Raw genomic sequence first — 25097 nt, forward strand, 5'->3', positions numbered from 1 at the left:
AGGAATCAAATCCGATCATGCTTACAACCCAGTTCCCGCTAGCTCCTCCTGAACGCTTCCTAGGCGACCCTAAACAATACCGAACCTTCATCAATCAATGCAAATTGCATTTTCTGTGTCGCCCCGCCTCATTTCCCACATCTACAACCAAAGCGGCTTTTGTTTTGTCTCATTTGGGAGGCACTGCAGCCGCATGGGCTAACCCGTTGTTGGAATCTAATAGTCATGTTCTTTACAATTGTGATGCCCTCCGTGCTATGATGAGTAAAGTATTTGACACACGTTATGCTACTCAAGCTACTGATCTGGAACTCTTAAAACATCGACAAGGAAACAATTCTTTATTGTTTTATTTGGCACGATTCAATCAGTTGGCAGCAGAGACTGACTGGCCTGAAGAAAAGAAGACAGCTGTCTTCTATCAAGGCCTCTCAGATGAACTAAAGTACATCCTCTCCACTGTTCCTGTGGTTCCCGCAGCATTCGGGGAACTACTAGATTTAGTCCTTCAGATTGATGCTCGTAAGTCTGAAAGACGCGGTGAAAAGAAAACAGCATTGTTCAGCTCGGTTGCAGCAGAGGCCTCATCTTCGTCATCTCCTGCACCTGAACCTATGCAGATTGGGGTGGTTAGGGGACCGCTTACCCCTGCTCAACGAGAATATTGTCGATCACACAATCTCTGCATGTATTGTGGGGCCTCTGATCACTTGTTACTTGAGTGTACCAAAAAACCTAAAAGAAAGGCGGGAAACGCCAAATCCCGACAGTAGACAGAGTCCCTATGTCGGGAAACTCACCCTTGGACTCTACAGTACAGAATCCGAGTCATTTAGTTCGCCTACCTGTTACATTTTCTTTAGATCATGGTTTTTCATTCCAGACTACAGCTGTGATCGATTCAGGTGCAACAGGTAATTATGTTGATCAATCTTTTGCCACCATGTCAAAAATACCATTAGTTTGCAAAACTATCCCTGAAACAGTGAATGCAGTGGATGGTTCACTTCTTGTCTCAGGAATGGTAACTCACCAAACAGTTCCACTCCATATGAGTACTGATGAAATCCATACTGAAGACATATCATTTGATATCATTAAAGCACCAGCCTACAAAGTCATTCTGGGCATTCCATGGTTGAAACTTCATAATCCTGCCATCGACTGGTCGACATCTCAGATTCAGTTCCCTTCCAATATGTGCAATACTCGATGTACTACATTACTCGGTATTACCCATGATAGTCTAGTCAGGGCGCTAGTTTCTCCTACTATGCATATCGGAGCTGTCTCTAAAAACGTATCCTCTGTGATACCTTCGCAATATACAGATTATACAGATGTTTTTAACAAAGGGATGGCGAGACTCTACCCCCACATAGAGCTTATGATTGTCCAATAGACCTAATTCCGGGAGTAAAAATACCATCCGGCAGAGTGTACTCCCTTACTCTCAAAGAAGACGAAGTGCTTAAAGATTACATAGACAAGGCTTTGTCCATGGGATTTATTCGTTCTTCCAAATCACCTATTTCATCACCACTTTTCTTTGTCCCTAAGAAGAAAGGGGATCTACGTCCTTGTATAGATTATCGTGCTTTGAATGCAGCAACCATTAAAAACCAGTATCCTCTTCCTCTGATTTCTGTCTTTCTTGACCAGTTGGGTTCTTCCAAAATATTCACTAAGCTTGATCTCAGAGGAGTTTACAATCTCGTCCGCATGAGAGAGTGGGACGAATGGAAGACCGCATTTAAAACACGTTACGGTCTATTTGAATATCTTGTCATGCCTTTTGGGTTATGTAATGCCCCGGCCACCTTCCAAGCTTTCATGAACGATCTGTTTTACGACATTCTTGATCAATTTGTTGTTGTCTACCTGGATGACATTTTGATGTACTCTCAAAACCAGGAAGACCACGAAAAACATGTCAAGATAGTACTCCAACGTCTGAGAGAACATAGATTGTTTGTTAAAGCCGAAAAATGCATATTTCATGCCTCAGAGGTGGAATTTCTGGGATATGATCTTACTAACAATGGTGTGCGCATGAGTCAATCCAAAATTAGTGCGATCTTGGAATGGCCTGTGCCTAATTCAGTCAAATCATTACAATCATTCCTGGGATTTGCAAACTTTTATAGACGCTTCATCAATGGGTTTTCTGAAATATCTGCACCACTTACCTCTCTGACAAGTGCCAAAGTATCATTTGTATGGTCTTCAGAAGCTCAGAAAGCCTTTGATCAATTAAAATCAGCCTTCACTTCCGCTCCTGTCCTCAAACATCCTGATCCAGAGCTTCCTTTTTTGTTGAAGCTGATGCTTCAGGTTATGCCATTGGGGCGGTATTGTCTCAAACCTGTCCGCATTCTGGAGAGATTCATCCTGTTGCCTATTTCTCTCGTAAATTGACAGCTTACGAAAAGAATTATTCCATCACAGAACGCAAACTTTTAGCCATCAGAGACGCATTCTTGGAATGGAGGCATCATCTTTTGGGGGCCAAACACCTTGTAACTGTATATTCTGATCACCGCAGTCTGTTAGCCTTCAAATCTATGACATTTCTTACGGATAGACAGTCGCGGTGGCATTTATTGTTTTCACAATATCAATTCGTTATCACATACCGTCCTGCTAAAGCTCAAGTTCCGGCTGATACTCTTTCGCGCTTACATGCGGATGGTCAGTCTAAACAGATCGAAGCTCTTCCTCTTCTACCAAACAAGGTTGTTTGTGGTTGTTCGGTTCAGCCCTCTTTGCGTTCAATCATCCTTGAGTGGGTTTCAAAACATCCAAAGGAGATCATTGACCTCAATCTGGAAATCATTCAGGGTATGCCATTCATTCAAGGGCGCGTGTATATACCCTCAGGTCAAGCTAGAGATTTAGCTCTTCAGTGGTCTCACGATTCCTTGATTGCTGCACATCCAGGAAGTCAAAAAACTCTTGAAGCCTTACGGCGCTGGGCTTGGTGGCCTTCCATGGTTCGTGATGTAAAGGATTACATTTTGACTTGTTCCATATGCACTCAGTGTAAAACTTCTAGAGCCAAACCAGTTGGATTGTTGCAACCTCTTCCTGTGCCGTACAAACCTTGGCAGATGCTGTCAATGGATTTCATTGTGGAACTTCCTGACGTTCAGGGCTATGACACTATTTGGGTAATCGTTGATTACTTCACTAAATATGCATTGTTCATACCTTGTTCTGGTTTGCCTGCAGCTCCAGAATTGGCGAAACCGTTCTTGACGAATGTGTTTCGTTTCTTTGGTTTACCCTCGGTTATTGTTTCCGATCGTGGCACGCAATTTACGTCACGATTCTGGAAGGCTCTTACAGTTTCTTTGGGTATTGAAGACAGGTATTCCTCGGCTTACCAACCTCAAACGGATGGGCAGACTGAGAGAACTAATGCTACCATCGAACAGTATCTACGCTGTTTATGCCTTCAGTACCAACAGTCTTGGTTTACTTCTTTACCTTATGCAGAATTTGCATATAACAAATCTATGCATACATCAACTGGAGTTTCTCCCTTTTTTGCCCTGTATGGTGGTCATCCTAGGGCACTTCCACTTGATCCGCTGTTACCGGCCATTAATCCTGCAGCAAAAGATTGCATCAGAGATCTCGATAAGATTCATCGGGACGTACGCTGCCATTTAATCCGAGCTCAAGATCGTGCCAAGAAGTATGCCGATGTGCATCGATCACCTGCTCCAGTCTATCACAGTGGCATGAAGGTATGGTTATCGTCCCGCAATTTGCAAATTGCAGGCAAACTCTCTCTTCTGCCCAGATTTGTGGGACCCTATGTCATTACTGATGTCATCAATCCTGTGGAAGTTAAGCTTTCTCTGCCGCGATCTTGGCGCATACATCCAGTCTTTCACGTCTCCTTGATCAAGCCTTTCATCCCTGGGACCCGTCTGCCTACTCGTCCTTCGCCGATCTTGGTGGATGGTGAGGAGGAATATGAGATCTCGCGTATCCTGGACTACAGGGTGTCTAGGGGTACGTTGTTCTACCTTGTGGATTGGAAGGGGTATGGGCCTGAGGATCGTACTTGGGAGCCACTCTCCAATTTGCATTGTCCAGTTCTTCTGAGGAGCTTCCATTCCGCCAGGGGGTTGCCGGTGTCTTTGGGGGAGGATGCTATTACACTTCAGACTTCCCCGCGGGCATCCTTGCAGAATACAACTTCTTTACAGGCTCCTCTATGGTCCAGGTACAAGCTACCATGGCGTCTGTACAAACATCGACGCACTCCAGGTCACCTGACACGTCTTGTACGTGGAAGACGTACAGCAAGCCACGCCCCTCTTACGACTATAAAACCACCGTCTTCCAAGGGGCTCGTTGCTGCTAATTAGCGTTACCAGCTACACGTGGTTTCATCCGTTTTCTCTTTGTGTCTCCCTACACGAATCCTTACCTGAACTCCTGGTTTTGACCTTTTGCCTGAATTTTGGATTGCTTCGTCTCCTCCCTTATTCTTGTCGTGATCGTCTGGTTGTTGGACTCAGAACGCTTCTGGATACGGCTCTCTTCTGTGTCTTACGGTTCTTCCCTGGTTGCCGCTCTGCACATCAATTTGCTGTCTACATCCGGATCATCTCAACAACTACTCAACTATACTCATGTACTCAGGTACATATCTATTGTCTTCCATGGACATTGTCTTCTGTTGGATTCTGGGACATTGAGTGACTTTCCTGTGAGATTGCTCTTTAGTGCATATGAACGCTTTCCTGAACTGCACCAACCCGGCACTAGTGCGTCCCTCGTGCCGTTCGGGGTTACTTACCTATTCTAACTTCCCTGTTTGTTATTTTCTCCTGTCGTTGTCTTCAGAATCCTGGACTCCTATTACTCCATTTATCTTTACTCAGGTCAGTTGTTATCAATTCTATGGCTAAAGTGGGAACCGATACTGATTTAGATCAATTCCACTCATTTGTGTTATTCTTTGTAGATTATCCCGGGGAAACGCAACTCCACTCCAATATCCATATAGGTAGTTGTCCAATCATTTCAACTGTTCTAATCACTTGTTTAACATCAACACTGTCTAATATCTTGATATTCTTTTTGCAGCATTGGTATTGGCGGTGTGTGTTCTCCCCGCTCTTTTACTCAATTGACATCTCTGTCTGTTCTAACTGAAACAGCAGAGAGGTACATTGTGGAAAAGAGCCCCTCTTTGAGGAAACCTGAGTCTTGTACTCAGGGGAGCTGGGATGGAAGGCTGAATTCGGAATTCTATACTACCAACACCTGAATCAAATTCACTCCTAAAGAGTACAGGAAATGTTTAATCCACATTCCTGTCATAATGTTACTTAAAGTGGCGTTTTCCAAAGCAGAGATCTGATGCTATGGTCAGTTTAGTGCAAAAAAGCCAATACATTTAGGTGTATTTACACCATCTCCAGGGCTATGCAGTCTTAAATAAATCATAAATACAGGAAAATAAGTCATCAAATATTTCACAAAATTCAAAGAAATGCAAAATGGTTCATCAATCAGGTTGTGTACAGACCAAGTTGTGGCAGTAATATTCATATATGTTGTCACCAGAGATAAAGAGCAAAGAGAAAATTTCAATCAGTCATTGTTCTAATATATGTCAATGAGCTACAATTTGCATATATATATCTGCATTAGCTGATTATAGCTATTCATACCTCTGTCGCGTGTGCAATCACTTTCAAATGCCACATGTAACTCGTATCTGGCTAATGCCGGCTTCGAATCAGCATTGGGTTGAATGCGGTACCTAAAACATATACATTGGTCACTGCTAGTTCTATCTCAATGTTACGTGATCCATTGCGTGAAAGCGCACTGTTTGTTCTGAAAGTGAAACCCCGAGGATGCGCGGTTCCTGCTTGCCTTTGTGCGTCGCCATGGAGACAAATGCAATGTGTCATGATTCGGCTGGGAGGTCGGCGCACATACGCCTCGCGTCCCAGTCTCCAAGGCGATGCATGAAAGCAACGAACGAACCAAATAGAAAGTCGGAGTCAAAGGTAACAAATTGAAGAAATGGGTAGCAAATTCATAGGTCGTGGATATTCCAAAGCAGAAGTAAAAGCAGCAGAGATACGAGAAGAGACCACTAGCATTAGTTTTAAGCACATATTAACTTAGTCCTCTGACAAGAAATGTTTTTCATAAGAATACAGCAATTCACAGTCTCTGGGCATACAAGGCATACAGTGAAATGGGTAGATCTAAATAAAGAAAAGACACTGCCACATATCTATTAGGACATCCAGACCCCCTTGCTATGGGATACAACTATATTCAATAATGCAATATTACAGACGTATGGAAAAACACTTGTGTATAGGCGTTTTATAAACGCCATATCACATCATATCATAGCAAATAACTGACATGGTTAAGTCCTCAATCACCAAATCGTGTATGGTAATCATAAAGGCAACAACGAGGATGATCACGTGGTTTGATAATGTATGCAAGAATGCAAAGCAATATTTTAGAAATATAGAGGTGAATTGTGTTTAACGAGATTTTATTAGAAGATTATCACCAAAATGTAACATAACTTGTAAAATGAAAGAACATGGAGAAACGATGTTGGAAGAAATTCTTGGAGCTATAAATAACAAAGATAATGTAAGGTTCTGGAAGTTGTTGTCCTCAGTCTTGCAGGGGGAAGACAAAGTTATCCAGGGATGTATTTCTGAGAACACATGATATAATCACTTTAAAAAGGTATACAGTGACATATGAGCCTATGACACACCAAAACAAGTAGCTTTACTTAAAGATGGATCTCCCCTGAATCTGCTGGTCTTTACATTGAAAGAGGTTATCGATTCTATTGAAGTGCAAAACAAAAAACATAAAGCTCCTGGCCCCAATAAACTTCCTGTGGAGCTATTTAGGGATAAGTAGGTAATTTGAGCCCCATACCTGTTAGGATCTTTTAGAGGGGTTGCAGCCACTAGCCGAGTGCCAAACTCCTGGACCTCTGCTGAGATTATACCCCTGTACAAGGACAGGTGGACTGGTGACAGCACATGGTAGTAGCCAATTATCGCCCAATGTTGTTGCTTGATTCAGCAGGTGACATCTTTGCAAGGGCCATTCAAAATCTTGGGTGGACAATAATGACCTTGTTAATCATCTTCAAGCAAGTTTCCAAAAAGGTAAAGGCACAATTGATCAGAGATTTTGAATATTTGTTTTGGTCAAGAAATACGTATCACTTAGAGGGATGAATTTATTCGGAATGTTAATCGACGTCCAGACTCTTTTAATTGTGTACCATGCACAAAATTATGGGAAACACTGCGTGATTTAGGAATGCCCTAAGGTCTGTTATTAGCTCTGCTCTTATTGTATACAGACAACAATGCAACAATGCATTAGTAAGATGGAGCCTAATTAAAGAGCTAACATCTCCATTTCATGTACAAAAAGGGGTGCACCAGGGATACGTTCTGGGCGACATTATTCTTCCTCTCCATAAATGGAGTAATTGAGAAAATGTTGCCCGCTACTCCCAACCCTGGTTTCAGACAAATACCCACTGTTATTGATTGCAGATAATGCAATCCTAATATCCCTAACTCCAAGCGGGTTTAAAAGACAGTTTGATTTATTTCAACAGTTTTGTAAAGATAAGTGCTTGAAAATCAATTATGGTTAGACTAAATCCATGGTCATTACCAAAAAAAAGAAAAACAGCCTAGTCTACTCTCAATGGCAGATGAGGTTGCCGTTGAGCAAGTGAAGCAATATGACTATTTATGCATGAGGTTTTCAAACTCAGGGAAATTGGATTGTCATCTGGAGAAAGCAGATGTTACGTTATTGAGGTAAAATGTACAGAAGAGTAACTGGATGAGGCAAAAAGACCTACATTAGAGGCATTCAAGCTTTGCTTTTTGGAGCACAGCTCTGGGGCTATGTTAATTGCAAAACTTTGGGTGCATTTGAAAATGGTTTTCGATGGAAAATTCTTGATCTCTAAAAGTTCACCAACAATCCTCCTGCATGAGTAGCTAAACCTATGTCCTTTTAGGTATGTTGCTGCATGTAAGCTTGTGTCATATTAGATTAGACTACGGAGATCTCCAGAGCTAATCAAATATATGGACTCATTTGTAAATCTCCTGGGGCAAGAAGGTGGAGCAGCGATACCTTGGTGCTCTTATGTTAAAAATACTCTGCACATAATTGGGCGGAAATTCACAGATTTTCACACTAAGGGGGAAGCTAAGCTGTTGGCTAATATTATTACCTCGCCATTATAAACTGAGTATTGGGAGAATAAATTGCAACCAGGATTCGAGAAATATTTGGATGTAATTAAATCGAAATGTGTGCGCTCATTGTACTTCGTGTTTGGGTTTGAGATTTTACCTCTTGCATATCGTAAGAACAGATTTGATAACAAGGCATGCGATAAATGTCCACACTGTAAAACTACAATTAAAACCGACTAACATGTCATTATTATTTGCACATTATAAATGCATTTTAGAAAATTGTACTTGAAGCCAATATTTGTCAACAGTGAAGTAAGATTTGTCATGGAAGCCATGTGTCTTTGCAGAAAGACGAACGATGAAGCTACGGTTTTTGCAGTCGCCAAAGACCTTGGACAAAGGGGAATTGCATTGCTTAAGAATGAATATAGAGTTTACAAAGAAACCTAGCATTTAGTCTCTTCTATGTAAATAATATTATTCCAGTGTATTAATGTGGTATTTCATAATACTGATGGGTAGCTTATTTCATTAAATCATTGTTTAGCGTTGATAGTGTGCTTTATTGATTGTGTTGACAACATGCATATTTGAACATCTCTTGTATGTTTTTACATGTTTAATTACGGAATGTATATGTTTGAATTAATTTGTATGCTTGATGATTTTTATATCGATAAAAGGCTAATAAATTAAACGAAATATCTGGAATATCGTATAACAAATAAATATGACAATAAATCATACATTTTAAATACATTTACTACTACCGACACAATATTGATTTTGATGAAAAACCTCTAATTTATATAAGGAGGATTTTCCTTTATGACATTAAGAATATTTTATATAAAGAAAAGGGTGCCAATTATCGTATATGGATCAGAAATAAATATAACAAAAAATGATTTGTATATGTTGCAGGGTAAGATATGGAGAACGTTATTTAGCTTGCCAAACTCTGTTCCAGTCCAGACGATAAGACTGGAGTTTGGTCTAGTTAGTAAATATACAAGTGTATGTTACAATCAATATATTTTCAGGCTGATTCATGGATTATTTGCGCCGAAAAACGGGGATTTGTGCACCATTCTGCCCGCAAATCCCTGATCAACAAATGGGGATTTGCGGGCAGAATGGGGCACAAATCCCCATTTTCTGCACAAATAATTCCATGAATCAGCCCCTTTATCTGGAAATTATATAAAACCGGGGAAAATTAATTGATGTTCCAACGAAATGAGATGCTACAGAGTTAAAATAATCCCTATTTATTTAAATTTAACATAACTTGTAAAATTGTTAAGAAAATATTGAATATTCGTTGGATAAATCATATGACTTTTACATATTAAAAAAAAATTGATAAATGATGATTGGGCAAAGAATTGTAGCTAGTTAAAAGAAAATAATATTATATTACCATTTGGATGAACATCCTTTTAAAATGATGACAGTTCAACCCTACGTAAAGCACTTTCCAAGAAGAAGTATAACAAGAAAATATATGTATTTTAGACTGAATTTATTACATGCAAATTACATTTTTGGAGCACATATAAAGTTAAATCGGATAGATAGGTTATGTCATTTTTGTAAAAGGGTTGGCTGCTGTGAGACTTTATAAAATGTTTGTATATATTGTCATGTACTTCATTTGGTTATAATTGTATATTTTGGTACATTTGTAAATAATGTGAGCACTTTAAGGGGGTAATTCATAGAATTCGGCGCACAAGTGGCACACGCGGCTGACACACAGAGTGCGCGTGCGGCAGTCTGCGACAGCCGCATGCGCCAAAACCCATATAGGCGCACAGCGTATTCATGGATTTATACATCCATAAGCAGCTGTGGCGCCGAGTGGCGCTGCGACCCTGCAGCAGCGCCAGTTATGCCCCCAACCCCGCCCCATGCGCCAAAAACATCACACAAATCCAGTACATGGCGCAAAGGCCAGTGGACCAGCATAAAGCCCCCCAATGACAAAAAGGCGTGTAAAACTCCCCACGCACCCCTCGGAATACATGTACCCCGCTCGCGCCAGCAAAATCGGGTGTAAAACTCCTCACGCACCCCTCGGAATACACGTACCCCGCTCGTGCCAGGCCTATCGCGTGTAAAACTTTGCACGCACCCCCAGAATACACGTACCTCACTCATGCCAGGCCAATCGCGTGTAAAACTTCACACGCACCCCTCGGAATACACGTACCCCACTCGCACCAGGCCTATCGCATGTGAAACTCCACGCGTACCCCCGGAATACACGTACACCGCTTGTGCCAGGCCAATCGCATGTAAAACTTCACACGCACACCTTGGAATACATGTACCCTGCTTGCACCAGAGAAAACACATGGAAATTGTCCCTCCTGTGGAGTGGGCTGCCAGCGGGGCATGCCCAGGGGTGATGGGCTGCCTGCGGGCTATGGACTGGGGTGATGGGCTGCCTGCGGGGCATGCCCAAGGGTGATGGGCTGCCTGCGGGGCATGGGGAGGGTAGATGGGCTGCCTGCACGTATTCTGGGGGTGCGCGTGCAATTCCACACACGATAGGCCTGGCATGAGCGGGGTACGTGTATGCCTAGGGGTGCGCGGGGAGTTTTACACGCGATTGGCCTGGCGCGAGCGGGGTACGTGTATTCCTAGGGGTGCACGGGGAGTTTTACACGTGATTGGCCTGGCGTGAGCGGGGTACGTGTATTCCTACGGGTGAGCGGGGAGTTTTACACGCGATTTTACAGTGTCGGCCCTCCCGGGTGTGCCCCTCCTCCCCTCCCCATGCCCCACAGGCAGCTCATTATCCCTGAACATGACCCGCAGGCAGGCCAAATGGCACCATGCACTTGGGAGCCCCGACTCATGTCCCCACCCCACCCCCAGTGACAGGCATCTGCCATCAGGCCCTGACTTATGTCCCCCACCCAACACGTCATCACAATCCAGATCCATGGCCCTTATGGACACCCAACTCCCAGCCCACACCACCCCAGTCCAAACACCCAACCAAGCATTCCATCCACTCCAAATTGAAATCCCCATGTCATGATAGATCCCAAATAACCAGTATGCGCATGAGTACAAGTCCGTCAGACCCACACAATGGCGACACATGACTGAGAAAACCCACATTGTGACATGCATAAAACCAATGAGAGAAGACCAGACAAATGAAGTAAAAAATACAAATGTATTACATACAAAAATGAATGAATGAAACGAAATTACACAAGAAAAAAATGATAAATAAAAGGATGTTCGAAATGAAGGAAAAATTATTAATGGTGAAATGAATAAAATGCAAAGAAAAATGCCTCCAAAGTGTCCGTCCATAACACCAATTCCAAAGTCAAAATAAAACAAAACCATTCCTCCATGGTAAAAAAGAATATGTACAATCAGGTCCATAACTATATACAAAGTAAAAATCAAGGGTCCATGTGCTCAACAATCCAAAGAAACCTAAGAAAAAACCTACCTAATAAATAACTATTTACAAAAAGGCAGGGCATAGTCCATGCGCCCCAAAGGAAAAAATAAATAAAGGAAACCTACAACTACATAACTATTTACAAAGGCGGCGGCCTAGTCTGACGACTCACTCTTTGATGTTCCGGCCCAGGGCATCATTGAACTCCATGTCGATGTTCCGGCGGCGGGCCTGTTCCCTGGACTTGAGGTCTCGCAGGGATGCAGCCATGGAATCCCTCAACTCCCTGTGAGTTTCCGCGAGGCCCTCCGCCTGCCTCAAAGCCCGGTGCATGGAGTTCTCTGCCCTGACCGTCCTGAGCCGTGCCCTCTCTGCCCGCCGCCTCTCCGCATCTATTTGCCGGCCCAACCGCTGCCACATGGAAGACACTCCCATTCCGGGGTCCTCCTGCCCCAAGGCCGATGCCTGACCCCGGTGTGTTGATGGCCCGAGCCATGATGCCTCCCACGCTGAGCCTGCTGCTGCCTCCGACGCAACTGCCTCTTCCACCACGACAGCATCCGGCTGATACAATCCCCCGGCGCAGTCGTGCACATGCTCTGCCCGATGATGCCGGCACATCATCCATCCGCTGGGATCCAGTTGGTGGGGTGGCCACCCCTGCTGGGCCTCCGACTCCCGACTGCGGCAGGGATGGGATCTCCACCTGGCTGGTTGCATTGGTTGGGGCAGATCCACAGGGGGCCCTGGTGGCATCTGGGCCGGAAGACGGCACAGAGAATGACTGGCGTATAGTGTGCACAGAGGAGGAGAGGGCCGCAAGACTGGCCGACACATGCAAGAAACCCCCGACCATGGACCCTCCCAACTGGGCCATGTTGGCACACAGCTCTTTGTGATGACGTGCGTGGTCCCCCCAGGAAGCACGCATGTCATCACAAATGTCCCGTGTGCGCAACACGACACCAATCAGGACGGACTCCATCCAGTCACGGGTCCCCTCGTCCGCAGGTAGAGGAGGGCCAGATGACGTGGACCACCCCCGTACCTACGGATGGGCCTGGAACGGGGCATCCCTGCTGGTGCATGGTGATGCAGTCACAGTGTCAGGGACAGAGACATTCACAGGCACCTCCACGGCAACCTGTGCTGCCTCCTGCCCCTGCCCCTGGACTGCACCACTAACACCAGTGGTACCACCCCCACCAGGCCCCATGTGCGGCTCTGTAGCGGCCTCCTGCTCCTCTATGGACACCACCAACCTGGATGGCTCTGCACCGTCTTCTGCCGTTGCAAGCCCCTCTGGGGGCTCATCCGCCCCTTCCACTGCAGCCGTAGTGGCAGACGCGGCACCAGTCCCCTCGCTCCCGGATGATGGCATTTCCTGGGAGGGTGACTGGGCGTTGCGTCGCCGGCCAGTGGAGGCATCCCTGTCGCTTTCCTCCACAGCGCTGTCTCCGCCCTCTTCTTCACTCGCCTCTGTGTAAAGGGAGACATTGAACACAAGCATCATGGTACTGTACAATAGTCCCCTAGACAGAAAGCAATAGCACATGAGTGGCACTGTCAAACGTCACTTCCATCATGTCTCCCAACAACACATGGGTCAGTGCAGGCAACACACATGCAGGAACTGGCATTGCACATGCAACAAAAATTTGCATCCATGTCCACCGAACCGTAGAAACATCCAAAGGTGGTCTGAAACTCACATGCATCATGGGACATGCTGATCACATGCATATGCATCACCGGAGGGCAATGCATCTGGCCCCGTATGCCCACAGACACAGTGGATACAAGGATGAGTAGGCTGTATCAGTGAATCAACACATCGTCACAGACATGGGTCATGCATCCATGGCGCACACACTACTCAGACACACGGACATGTACATCATGCAAGTCCATGACAGCAGCACACATCTCTCACACCCCGAACATGTCATAGTAGAGACACAGGCATGCATACATGTGTGCATTCCACATGCTGCTCCGCATGATGCATTGTAACACATACACCATCCATGTGGGTTACGCCTGACTGGACTCACATGCAGCACCATCATGTCCCTGCACACACACAACCATACATGACCCATGTCACACATGCAGCCAAGTAGCTAACTACCAGCACACTGCAACATGCACTGTTTTAAATGTGAATGCATGGCCACTTACCGCTCCACTCCAGACGGGCCTGCATCCTGAGGATGTGGTGGTGAAGCACTGGGCTAATGCGCTCCAGGACCCTCATCGGCTGGGTGGTAAGCGGGGCCTGGCGCCCCACTGCATCCGCTGCTTCCAAGAGTCGCCGGGCCTTCAGGGTCATGGACTTGTAGTCCTCCCAGCGCTTCTGGACGTGTTTCATGTCGCAGGGTGCCACCCCCTCCGCGTTGATGGTACCCACTATGTCCTTCCAGATCCTCTTCCGTCCTTCATTGTCAATGCACAATGGTGTGCAGAGGGCATCATAATGCCCCAGAACTTGCTCCACCAGGATACCAACTTCCTTTTCACTGAAGCTGGTAGCCCTCTGCCTCTGTGCTGGAGGGTTGCCACTGGTGCCGGAAGGTGTTGTGTCGGACATGGCAACCCCCGAGGCAGGTGTGGGTGGGCAACTGGGTCTTGGGGCTGTGCTGCGGAGTGATGGAACACCAGTCGGGAGTCTTCTGTTCCAGCAGGGGTGGTCACTGCAACTGGACCCCTACAGATGGCAGATGTGCAGGCACCAAATGGCAGGGCACGGTGGCAGCAGGCAAGCAGGTAGCAGCAGTTGGCTCCTGTGAGGCTGCTCAGGGCTCTGGGGGGCAGTAATTTGGCTTTCTGGGCAGGAGCATGGTCTTCCGTGTGTTGTCGCGTGGCCAGCTTGATACGGAGTGATTTGGCACATGAAAAACAGCATGTTTGTGTGAATTCTGGGGAAAGGCCCTTGGCGCGTAAGCACGTAGGTGATGTAACGTGAGTGTGGGCATTTCCCTGGCACGGGTTGAAGATCCCACGTGGGTTTCCATCGCTCTGTACGTGCTTTTCATGGAAAGCGGTGCATGTGTTTTCCAGGCGTTGGGGTTCACACGCAGTTACTTCACAGCGGCTATAGTGCATACTTCTTCTTTTGGCGTGGGTGTTGGCTACGCGTTCTTCTTCTACACGCAAGGCAGATGGTGAGTCACACACGCTATTTTTCATAATGTGGGTGTCCCTATTAGTCGTGAACTTCTTTTTTCCGGGCATACTAGCCTGCGTGTTTATCACGTACATATTTTTTGTGTTCCTGGCTGCCACAGCGTACTGCGTGTGCTTTTTTACATGCACATGGGCTACAGGGGTCACTTATCTCTTTTTCTAGCTTTTTTGGGATGCCTGAGCGTTGCATGACACGTCATTTCTCCTAGGGAGCCACAGAGTGGGACATTCATCATAGCTGTATATACGTGTTTGTTGTTTACGCACACTTTTGGAATGCGTAGGGACGCTACCGCCTGCCTTCGTGCAGTGGACGTGTGTAGGCCTGTGCATGTCTTTGGCCGTGCATGGGTTTCCCCTATTCGATTCCATGAATACGTGTGGTTCGCGTGTGTGTGGGCGTTCCATGTACTTCCCAGCAGTACATCCCCAGTTATGCCCTTATTTTCACGCGTTGTTCCCCATTCCGTGCGTTCCACCCTGTGTTCCGCCTCCTTTTTGGTGTGTGCGCTAACGTTGTGCGCTTTCGCTGTGACGTCGCGCATGGCATTCTGGATGTTGCAATGACATGTGTGCCCGTGTGCACCACGCACGGATTTGGCGCACATCCCAGGGAAAACTTGCACAGGCCCTTCCATGAATCACACGCGTGCGCTTGCTTTTTCAGGCTTGCGCCAGTTTGTGCCCCGATTTTTAGCGCACATTTGTTCCATGAATCGGCCCCTAAATACAGAAGGATTTTGGGATCGATTGTTGGTATGGAGACACATATTAACTTGATTTGACAACATTCTTCAAAGCAATGTTGAAATAGTTTGTATATTCTTATTATGTAAGGTTTTAACAATGTATTACAACTTAAATGTGTTGTAAATATGTTTTATTGTTTAAATTGTGTATGGTTTATTATAAACCACAAACACAAATAAATAAATAAACATATTCATATGCTACCCACCAATATCCACCCGTCCCCACCTCTGCCCTACCCTTCCTTCCAAAGTCAATCCATCGCCAACATCTTAACCAAGTGCCAACAATTCCCTCCCCTCACACCCGAAAGCATGTACAGCTTTATCACATTACCCCAATCATCACCCCACACACATCTGAGCCCTTTCATCCCACATCAATAATCCCCTACCACATCCTAAACCCATTTGAGTTAGTATTGTGTGGGACCATATGTTTGCATATGACTGCATGGCAGTTTTTCATGAGTATATCATTGCACTATACACCATACGAGGGCACCGACTGGGCATATTGTGTGAATACCTGTCTGCAGGATGGTAATACTTGAAGTATAACAGTAACCGGGTGTATTAAAACACAAATGTGCATAGTGACTTTACTTGGGCAGATTGTGGCAGTACCTCGAATATGGTCCTTCAACCTGGTCATACAATGGTCATAAATAGCATAGAACCTGAGAATATGAGCATGTAATGCCAGTCATCAGCATCTAACATGAGTCACAGGGCATAACAGGGCAAGGTCTCGCCATATGATGCCAATACCTGGAATATATCTAGATAATATGCCAAAATAATGACAATATTTATGTAGTTATTCATTTATTTATTATTTGTTAGGCGCCAGGACAAGGCTCGTAGGCATAAGGGTGCCAATTTACAATACTACAGATCAGAAAATAAACAAATAACACATTTCAAGAACCAACGAAAACAACCCAAAAGTACTTGGCTTTTGGTTGGCGTGAGTATGTCATTAGAGCATGGCAATGCTTGGCAATAAGATATAATAAAGATATGAATCCATGAAGGACATTGCATAGTCTGTTAATGTCTGGCCTACAAGTATAGTGACTAGTCATATGATGGAACTTCATGAGATATTGGTTTAATCCACATTGCAATACTGACACATTACAGTCAATTACCCTCCAACCCTGCATACATACACGCAGGCCCACAGGAGCCCCAGACACCCCCAAACCACACGTCCATCCCCACTTCACCATGCCACCCAGGTATAAGTTACACAATCCACGTGCTTACACAAAGCTAGGCCTATTGACGTTGACAATGATTGTTTAAGATGAATACCTGCCTCTGGAATCACAGGCGTTTCAAGTTATAACAAAAAAGCAGGTCTCTTGCAAATACTGGACCTTGTTATGAAGAATATTTTGAAAACAAAATGTGTTCAATGTATGAATGGTTTTCCAAAATGGTTCTGCGTTGCTAACGTTTGCCATTGAATGTAGGGCCAATGAAATCTGGGGGATTCTGGTGGAAAAGCTGAACCTTCATGTACTCCGGCATCTGGAGACGGGTCTGTTGCGCCCCCGATCCACATTGGCAAGTGGACCTTGGTCTGCCTGTTCTTTCACGCTAACATCTGGAGGCAGATGTGTCCTTGCATCTTTCAGGAGACTATGGTCCATGACCTAGTTTCTTCCACCTTCATGCGTCATGCCCATATCTGTATCTGGGGGCGCTGAAGGGAGCTCGGGTGACCATTGCATAGTGACGTCATCGTGTATCCTCATTGAAAGTGGAAGGACATATAAGACCCTCCAGCACAGCGTGTCTGTCTTCTGTTTGCCCTACGAGTCTCTCTGCATGTTTGTACCAGAAGAACAAAGGGACCAAACTCTCTTCAATGTGGTTTCTTTCTCGGGGAACAGACTCCGCCAGGAATTGCATGGCCACACCTGGGGGTACTCCCATGAGAGTCAGATTCTCCCGCTCATGAGAGCCCCACCAATGCAGACCACAGATTCTCCACCTGACTCCTGAGACCCTGAGGCAGGAATCATATTACCTGCATAATTGTGGACACCCTCAGGAAGTAGCTGGGTGAAGGGTGCCACCTGCAGGGGCATGGCAGGCATGCAAGGAGTCATTGCTTTCTCTGTGGCATGGTGCACCTTTTCACAGCAGAGAGAAACAAATGCCTTTCTCTTGGTACTGTTCTACCACCCCACATGCCCCTCAGGGAGACTATGCATTGACGCGCGTCAAGGGCGCACAAATGGCATTCCCGGGGACCTCACCAGGTGCGGGGTTGCCCAGCCTGTGCCAACCGCACAATAATGGTGGTCCTACTGTCAGTGGAATCTGCACGATTGTCCAAGGATCAAGTCTGCCTGAAATGTACCCCTATTTACTTGTAGTAAATCCACTTCATGGCTGTGCACCCCAACCACCCTTGCTTGCACAGGACGACTGGCGGATGTGGGTGATGAATGCCCAACCAGCCTTGCGTGCACAGGACTGGCGGGTGTGAGTGAAAAATGCCCAACCAGCCTTGCGTGCACAGGACGACTGGCGAATGTGGGTGAAAAATGCCCAACCGGCCTTGCGTGCACAGGACGACTGGCGAATGTGGGTGAAAAATGCCCAACCGGCCTTGCGTGCACAGGACGACTGGCGAATGTGGGTGAAAAATGCCCAATGCAGAAATCCTCTTTTCCGCCAACTGCACAATCTGCTGGGAGCCCGAATTCAGGATTTTCCATGAGAGGGCCTGGTCTAGAACACACTCAGGTCACTTCCGGCGACCTTACTTTGTGTGCATCAGTAGGACCTGGCCTGTCAGCGCGAGGTTGCTTGCTTCCTGCAGTTATGAGTGGAACTCTTCACGGCCGGCCCTCTCTTCCAATTGGGCACCTGAATTAAAGAAAGGAATAACGTGATATATAGAGAGTGGCTCTCTGATGGCTAAGATACAGTTATCAACATTCATCATCGTTTTGCTGATTGGTAACTAAGGTGACACTCTCAACGACGGTGTGCTCTTGCGTTCTATACAATACGTGAAAGGGAATTCATACGTCTTCGTTCTGTATAATTGTTTATCGTGTTGAAAAACACAAACGCAATGCTCGGGATTGGCACAGACGTAGCATAGGCTGAAACAACCCCAATTCCTAAAATCCCTTGGTAGTGTCGCCGTACTTCAGTCAGGGCATTTTGGCAACTTTTAGCTCCGTATTACCCACAGTGTATGTATGTATGTATGTATGAGCTTATAAACTGCACACCCCTGCGCGAAGACTCCGATGGTACAGGGAAAGAAGCGCAGGCGGCGAAAAGCATGACAGTTTATGCAAGAAAGATTAGTATGAACTTAAAGAGTTTCCTGGATTGCGAAAGGGAGCTTTCTTGACCGCTGTAGATGTGGATATTTCATCGAAATGCTTGCACCATTTCCCATATTTCTGAGATATGTCCGCCCACACAGGAAAAACCAGGCCTGAGCCAGCAAGATTAGTAAGGGACGGACATAAAATTGTACTAAATACTCGGTAAATACACACACCTATTTGCACAATCATTTACGCCTCAAGCACGCTTTCCGGAATTGCCGAATAACAGGAATGGCCAGGTTTAAAGTTCACATGTTTGACTGTTCAAGTATTTGCCTTGCGGTGTGAGCCTGTAATCTCTCCGACGGTGCCTGGGGAGTTTGGGGAGGGGGGGGGGGTGCAGGAGAGGGGAAGGCACCCTTTATAAGGGAGCTTCTGCCGCGGAGTCTTCAGCAGCTTCCAAGGAGAGCTTCGAGGGCAGAGGTTATCGCAGTCTCGCCTGGCCTTTCTCTCGAGGGAGTAGCAGGTAACCAATACGGCCTTTCTCTCAGAGGGAGTAGCAGGTGACCAACATGGCCTTTCTCTCGAGGGAGTAGCAGGTAACCAATACGGCCTTTCTCTCAGAGGGAGTAGCAGGTGACCAACATGGCCTTTCTCTCGAGGGAGTAGCAGGTGACCAATACGGCCTTTCTCTCAGAGGGAGTAGCAGGTGACCAACATGGCCTTTCTCTCAGAGGGAGTAGCAGGTGACCAACATGGCCTTTCTCTCGAGGGAGTAGCAGGTAACCAATACGGCCTTTCTCTCAGAGGGAGTAGCAGGTGACCAACATGGCCTTTCTCTCAGAGGGAGTAGCAGGTGACCAACATGGCCTTTCTCTCGAGGGAGTAGGAGGTAACCAATACGGCCTTTCTCTCAGAGGGAGTAGCAGGTGACCAACATGGCCTTTCTCTCAGAGGGAGTAGCAGGTGACCAACATGGCCTTTCTCTCGAGGGAGTAGCAGGTGACCAATATGGCCTTTCTCTCAGGTGACCAACATGGCCTTTCTCTCAGAGGGAGTAGCAGGTGACCAATATGGCCTTTCTCTCAGAGGGAGTAGCAGGTAACCAATAGTCACTTACTTGGCTGGCTCTTGCATTCAAGGGCCGCATTAGCAATGAATCTGGCTGGGGAGCATGTTATGCAGGTTCTGCAGGTAAGTGTTACACATGCACCCACACCTAAAACTTACACACACACATAGTTAAATGCAGTAGTTCTGCTTTGCACATCTTACTCACGAGAGCTGACCTAGTTCCCTAGATATAGCCACCGGTGTTAGTCCACACTGCCCTGAGGAAGCTATAATTTATGAGAATACGATCGAAACATGCCCCGCGATAACGCTTTTGTAATCCATGTCTGTTTCCCCCTTCCCAGAGGCAGTTGCACTATGAAGATCCTCTGCTTGGTGCTGGTCCTGGTGACTGTGTCCTGGAGCTCTGCTGCGGGTAAGAATGAACCACAAGCCTGCATCCTTTATTTATTGACGCCAAAGTTGTAATATACGGTACAGTCTCGATCTAAACCAAACATTCTTAGTCATGCAATTTTAGCAAGATGTTATACCTAGGGTCGCATTTCAGTTTGCCATAATGGTAAAGCAGGAGGTATTTTGGAATGCTGCCTATTTTACTGCTGTGCAAAACGATGGATTTAGAAACCTATAGAACAAAAAAAGCAAGTGGAGCCTTGACCTCCATTTACAATGGTGTTATTGACCCACCTGGAATGACTGATCGCGGCAATTCCACCTGTCCCCAATGGATTCCAAAAAGACTCCAAAATGGGGGTGACCTCTTGTTCTAAATTCTTCGGGAAGGTAAGGGTGATTGAGTTTGGTAGCATTCGCTTACTTAACAGTTTCCAACTCCTAATTAGACTTTCAATGTTAGTAAAAAGTGTGCATTAAACGATGGTTTTTATGGCCATACAAGATAGGAATCAATCAGGTACGTAATAGGAGTGAGAAAATGATCCACAATGTTTTAGGGACGGATCATTTGTGAGAGTACGACAAGGAGGCTGTATTTTGTCTTTTCATCAGGGGGAGGGAAGGAAACAGATGCCACGACCTTTACAGTGATTTACTTTAATCAAGACGGGCCAATGGAATGAATGGCTAAGCCTCTTTGGCCTCATTACCAGTTAGGTGGTAAATCAGTGATAAATCTGCCAGTTTACTGCCAACATTGATCATTGTTACCACCACTCACTCCCGTGACATTCCCACGCTCCCACATTCCCATCCTTATTTTTGGAGTCTATAGGACTTCATGTGGGATAGATGGCTAATACTGTGCAGTAAATCCACCGATTGTTGGCCTTAAGGGGGAGGATTTGCCGCCAGCATTATGCTGCCGGTAATTCCCCCACTTCAACGTCAACCTCAAAATCCGCAGGTGCGCTAAAAGCGGCGGTAATTCGTTTACTGACAAAATAAATGACGCAACGAAAATGACTACTGCTTTTTTTTTTTACCGCACTGCCAAACTCGTAATGCGGCCTATGAGTTTGCTTCATTATGAAAATCTGAAATCAACCTGGGGCTAAAAATGCGCCAGTATTCTGGGCGAAATCTTTCTCTTTACGTGGATCTTTTCGTTCACGTTTCAAAGTGTGTAATGAAATGCTGGCCCTGTTTATTTCAGACGAATGCGACGCCAATGACCTTCCCTGTAAGAAGCTCGCCATCCTCGACCTCGTGGCCAAGTGGAACGCCGACGAGTGCGAGCAGAAGTATGACGGCTACCACCCCATGGAGGCGCTGAACCTCCTGCGCAGCTGCAAAGAGATCAAGGACAAAAATAAAAGCGCAACCGGTGAGTGGGGAGGGCCTTCCGTGACATCCCTTCATTGCAGCACAGAAGGGCTCTTCCCCCTTAAGCTGAGAGGCTGGAAAAAGGCTCCCTGGCCCACCTGGGCCACTCACTTAATCACACACCCCTCGACCGCCCCAGGCCGAAATGAGATTAGATGTATATGTTATCAGAGGTGGAAATGGAAAAATGTGGTGGGGGATCCCACAACACAAGGGCCGGGGTGGGGGAGGAGTTGCGGGGGCGTGGTCTAGAGGGGCGGGGCTAGTAGTGGACATCCAGCAATGCTGGAATACGTAAAACATTTTTTTTTTTAAAGCGCCTGCGACGGCAGCATTGCCTTTTACCGCCAGCTTTGGCACTGGTGTGTAATGCACAATGCTCGCTACATGTACAACTGAAAGGAATCAGTTGTACATGTACGAGTTTTGTGCATTACACACCAGTGCCAAAGCCGCGGTAGAAGTCAATGCTGCTGTCGCGTGCACTTTTTTTTTCTTTTTTTGTTTAAGTTTTCCAGCGCTCATGGGCTTGGGCGGCTGACTCTGGCCGGATCCCGAGATCCGGCTCCATATCTGGTGCCGGATCTCGGATCCGCTGAGAGCCGGTCCAATGACCAGCACTGTATGTTACAGTCCAGTGTAAATAGTGGCTGTGGAAAAAGCACGGCGTCCAAAGGTTTCAGGCCAGTATGTTATGGACAGAAAAACGGAGCTGTGAAAGCATAGCCATTTAAAACGGCAAGCAATGTATGCAGCATGCAGAATATGGATATGTATGGAAAAGCCCCCCTTGATGAGCCCCGGCTCGTTTTCCCGTTGCTAAAGACTTGCCGGGCAGGGCACAGCCCTTAATGGTCGTGCTGCCCCTCGCCAGGCTGTGGAGGGGCAGCGTTGCCATTAAGGCTGAAAAGGTGAGTCCGCTGGAAGACAAGGCCTTTTTCCCAAAGCCTGAAACTCTAAGGAATGAGCGGGAGCTTCAGGCTTTAAAAAAAAGGCCTTTGCTTACAGCAGCCTCACCTTTCTTCCACAATTGTGGCGCCGGCCAAAGGCATCTCTTGATTGAAGGGAAGCCTCGCAGGTGCGGCTAGACCATTTTGGATGAAAGCATTTTTTTCTGGAAGCCTGAAGCTCTTGCACATGAGCGAGAGTTTAAGGCTTTTTTTTTAAAAAAAAAGGCTTGTCCTGTAGCGTCTGGGGATGCCAGGGGAGATTAGTGCCCTCTCAGATTGAGATTTTTGAGCCTAACTGGGCTTGGCCCCGGCTAAACCCGGCTCACTTAAAACCCTGCTAATAAGTTAAATCGCCATCACCATTAAAGCTCCTGAGCGCGGTAACGCCCGCTCACTTCTTTCAATATAGACGTGGCCTTTGCTTAAGATGATTAGATCACTACGCTAATGAAGAGGCCATGTGTTGTGACACCGGCTCAATTTTCAGTAGGTGGACTCTATGAGGTGTAAAATGTTCAAAGTAGCATTTGCAAAAAACGAAAGCATGTTTCTAACCCACAAGGTATCCGCCCAATGGCAAAACAGTAGAATGTAAGTATATCCAATCCTGTGTCTCTTATGGTTCATTTATTGCAATTGCTGCAGAAGAAACCAACCCTGCTAGACCCTTCTGAATGCTTACGTGCAATGCAGCCAGCATTCCATGTAGGCTTGCTTAAAAAAAGCAAAGAACTATGCTAAGGGCTGATTCAAGAAGACGTTCGGGGCTGAAACTCTGGCTTACCCCCCTCTTACATCTAGAGACATGTCATTCAATTCACAAAGAATTTCCCAGGAGTAACTCTGACTAATTACAAGCGTGGCGCTATTTCCCTGGAAATACGGCCGAAATGTAAGGTAGTTACCGCATACGGTAAGCATATGGTAACTTGATGGGGCACAGGGTTCTGAGTGATGCAGGCCCTTCAGTTATTCCCCTTTTTGGAGCCCCACAGGACTCCATGGGGAAATGCCATGTTACTGCATGCAGAATTACCACACGCAGGAATATCTAATGTAGTCATGCCTGTCTGTGCTAGTAATTACCATCACACAGCAGCAGGCGGAATCTAAGAGTTTCAGGACTGAACCTCAGAATATGGCAGGGCGGTAAAACATGCAGTATTACCAAATACCACATGCTTTACCGCTACCATCCAACTCATGCTCAAGCCTCAAGTAAGGGGTAAGTCAGAGTTACTACTGGTAGCTTCTTTGAGAATGGAATAGTCTGTAGTTAGGGCCAGCTCAGAGTTTACTTTCCGAAGCTCTTTGGGAATGGGAATATACGCCACCATGGGCATGACGCGACTACGGGAAGGCCGCAGTGAAACGCGCAGAGCAGCTTTCTTTCCCCTTTTGCCCCATACGTCTCACACACATTGAGCTTCCCTGCACAGGCAGACTGTAGGGTGCTCCTCTTAGAGAAAGTATTCAATGCCTTACAGCTTCTCCTGAATTTGACCCGCATTAACGAGGTCAATAAAAGGTGTCATAGCGCCTTCAAGGGATTCTTCTCCTACTTCTCCTACTTTTTATCTCCATTGCTCACTAGTGAACCAATAGAGCAATGGGTGACCCCCAACAAACACTGTGGTACATATATTGTAAAACACAAAAAAAGGGAGACATTTGTCAAGTAGCGGCATGGCCATTATGGGTGTGCGGCGGTGACGGTAGCCCGCAGGATAGGTTATGGCCAATGACCCATTTGCTATGGCAGCAACGCCTGCCACTGTGACAGAACACTCTATATACATCAGTAAACATTAGGGCAGCGGCAGTTGCTGGAGGGTAGTGGTGACCATACTCCATAGGATAGGCAATGGCCGATTGCCTATTTGCTAGGGTAGCCATGACTGCTGTTGCCACTGGACACTATACATATTACTAAACGTAAGGGCAGGGGTCTTTATGGGAGGGTGGTGATGACCGTATACTGTACGATAGGCAATGGTCAATGGCCGGTTTGCTAGGGCAGCGATTACTGCTGTTGTCTCTGGACACACTATATCATTTAGTAAACTTGGGGGACAGGGTCATTTTGAGAGGGTGGTGGTGACCATATGATATGATATGATAGGTTATTTATAACGCGCTTAATACCCAGAGGTTTCTAAGCACGGACCCAGGGATCGAACCTGTGGTGCTCTGTGTTGTCTTGCTTCCAAGGCGAGCACGTTGCCCCTGAGCTATCCTCCCGAGAGGATAGCACATTGGATAGGGAATGGCTATTTGCCAGGGCAGCAATGGCTGCTGTTGTCACTGGACACACTATACATATTACTGAACGTAAGGGCTGGGTCATTAGGGGGAGG

General features: G+C 46.3%; 1 protein-coding gene across 3 annotated transcripts in view; it reads left to right on the top strand.

Moving 5' to 3' along the window:
• Positions 1-19345: 19345 nt before the first annotated feature.
• Positions 19346-25097, top strand: part of LOC138523536 (intelectin-1-like) — a 37401-nt gene continuing 31649 nt past the window's right edge. The window contains exons 1-3 of one of the 3 annotated variants that reach the window (XM_069635444.1): positions 19346-19457; positions 20350-20420; positions 21621-21791. In XM_069635444.1, coding sequence (XP_069491545.1) covers positions 20363-20420; positions 21621-21791 — 229 coding nt within the window. In that variant the 5' untranslated portion in view covers positions 19346-19457; positions 20350-20362. Of the gene's footprint in view, positions 19458-19691; positions 19714-19821; positions 19934-20349; positions 20421-21620; positions 21792-25097 lie in introns of those variants that run through there. The other 2 variants (XM_069635446.1, XM_069635445.1) reach the window with 2 other exon arrangements.

This window comes from Ambystoma mexicanum, chromosome 1q, assembly GCF_040938575.1.
Source record: "Ambystoma mexicanum isolate Mex_15411 chromosome 1q, UKY_AmexF1_1, whole genome shotgun sequence".
NCBI classification, from domain to species: domain Eukaryota; kingdom Metazoa; phylum Chordata; class Amphibia; order Caudata; family Ambystomatidae; genus Ambystoma; species Ambystoma mexicanum.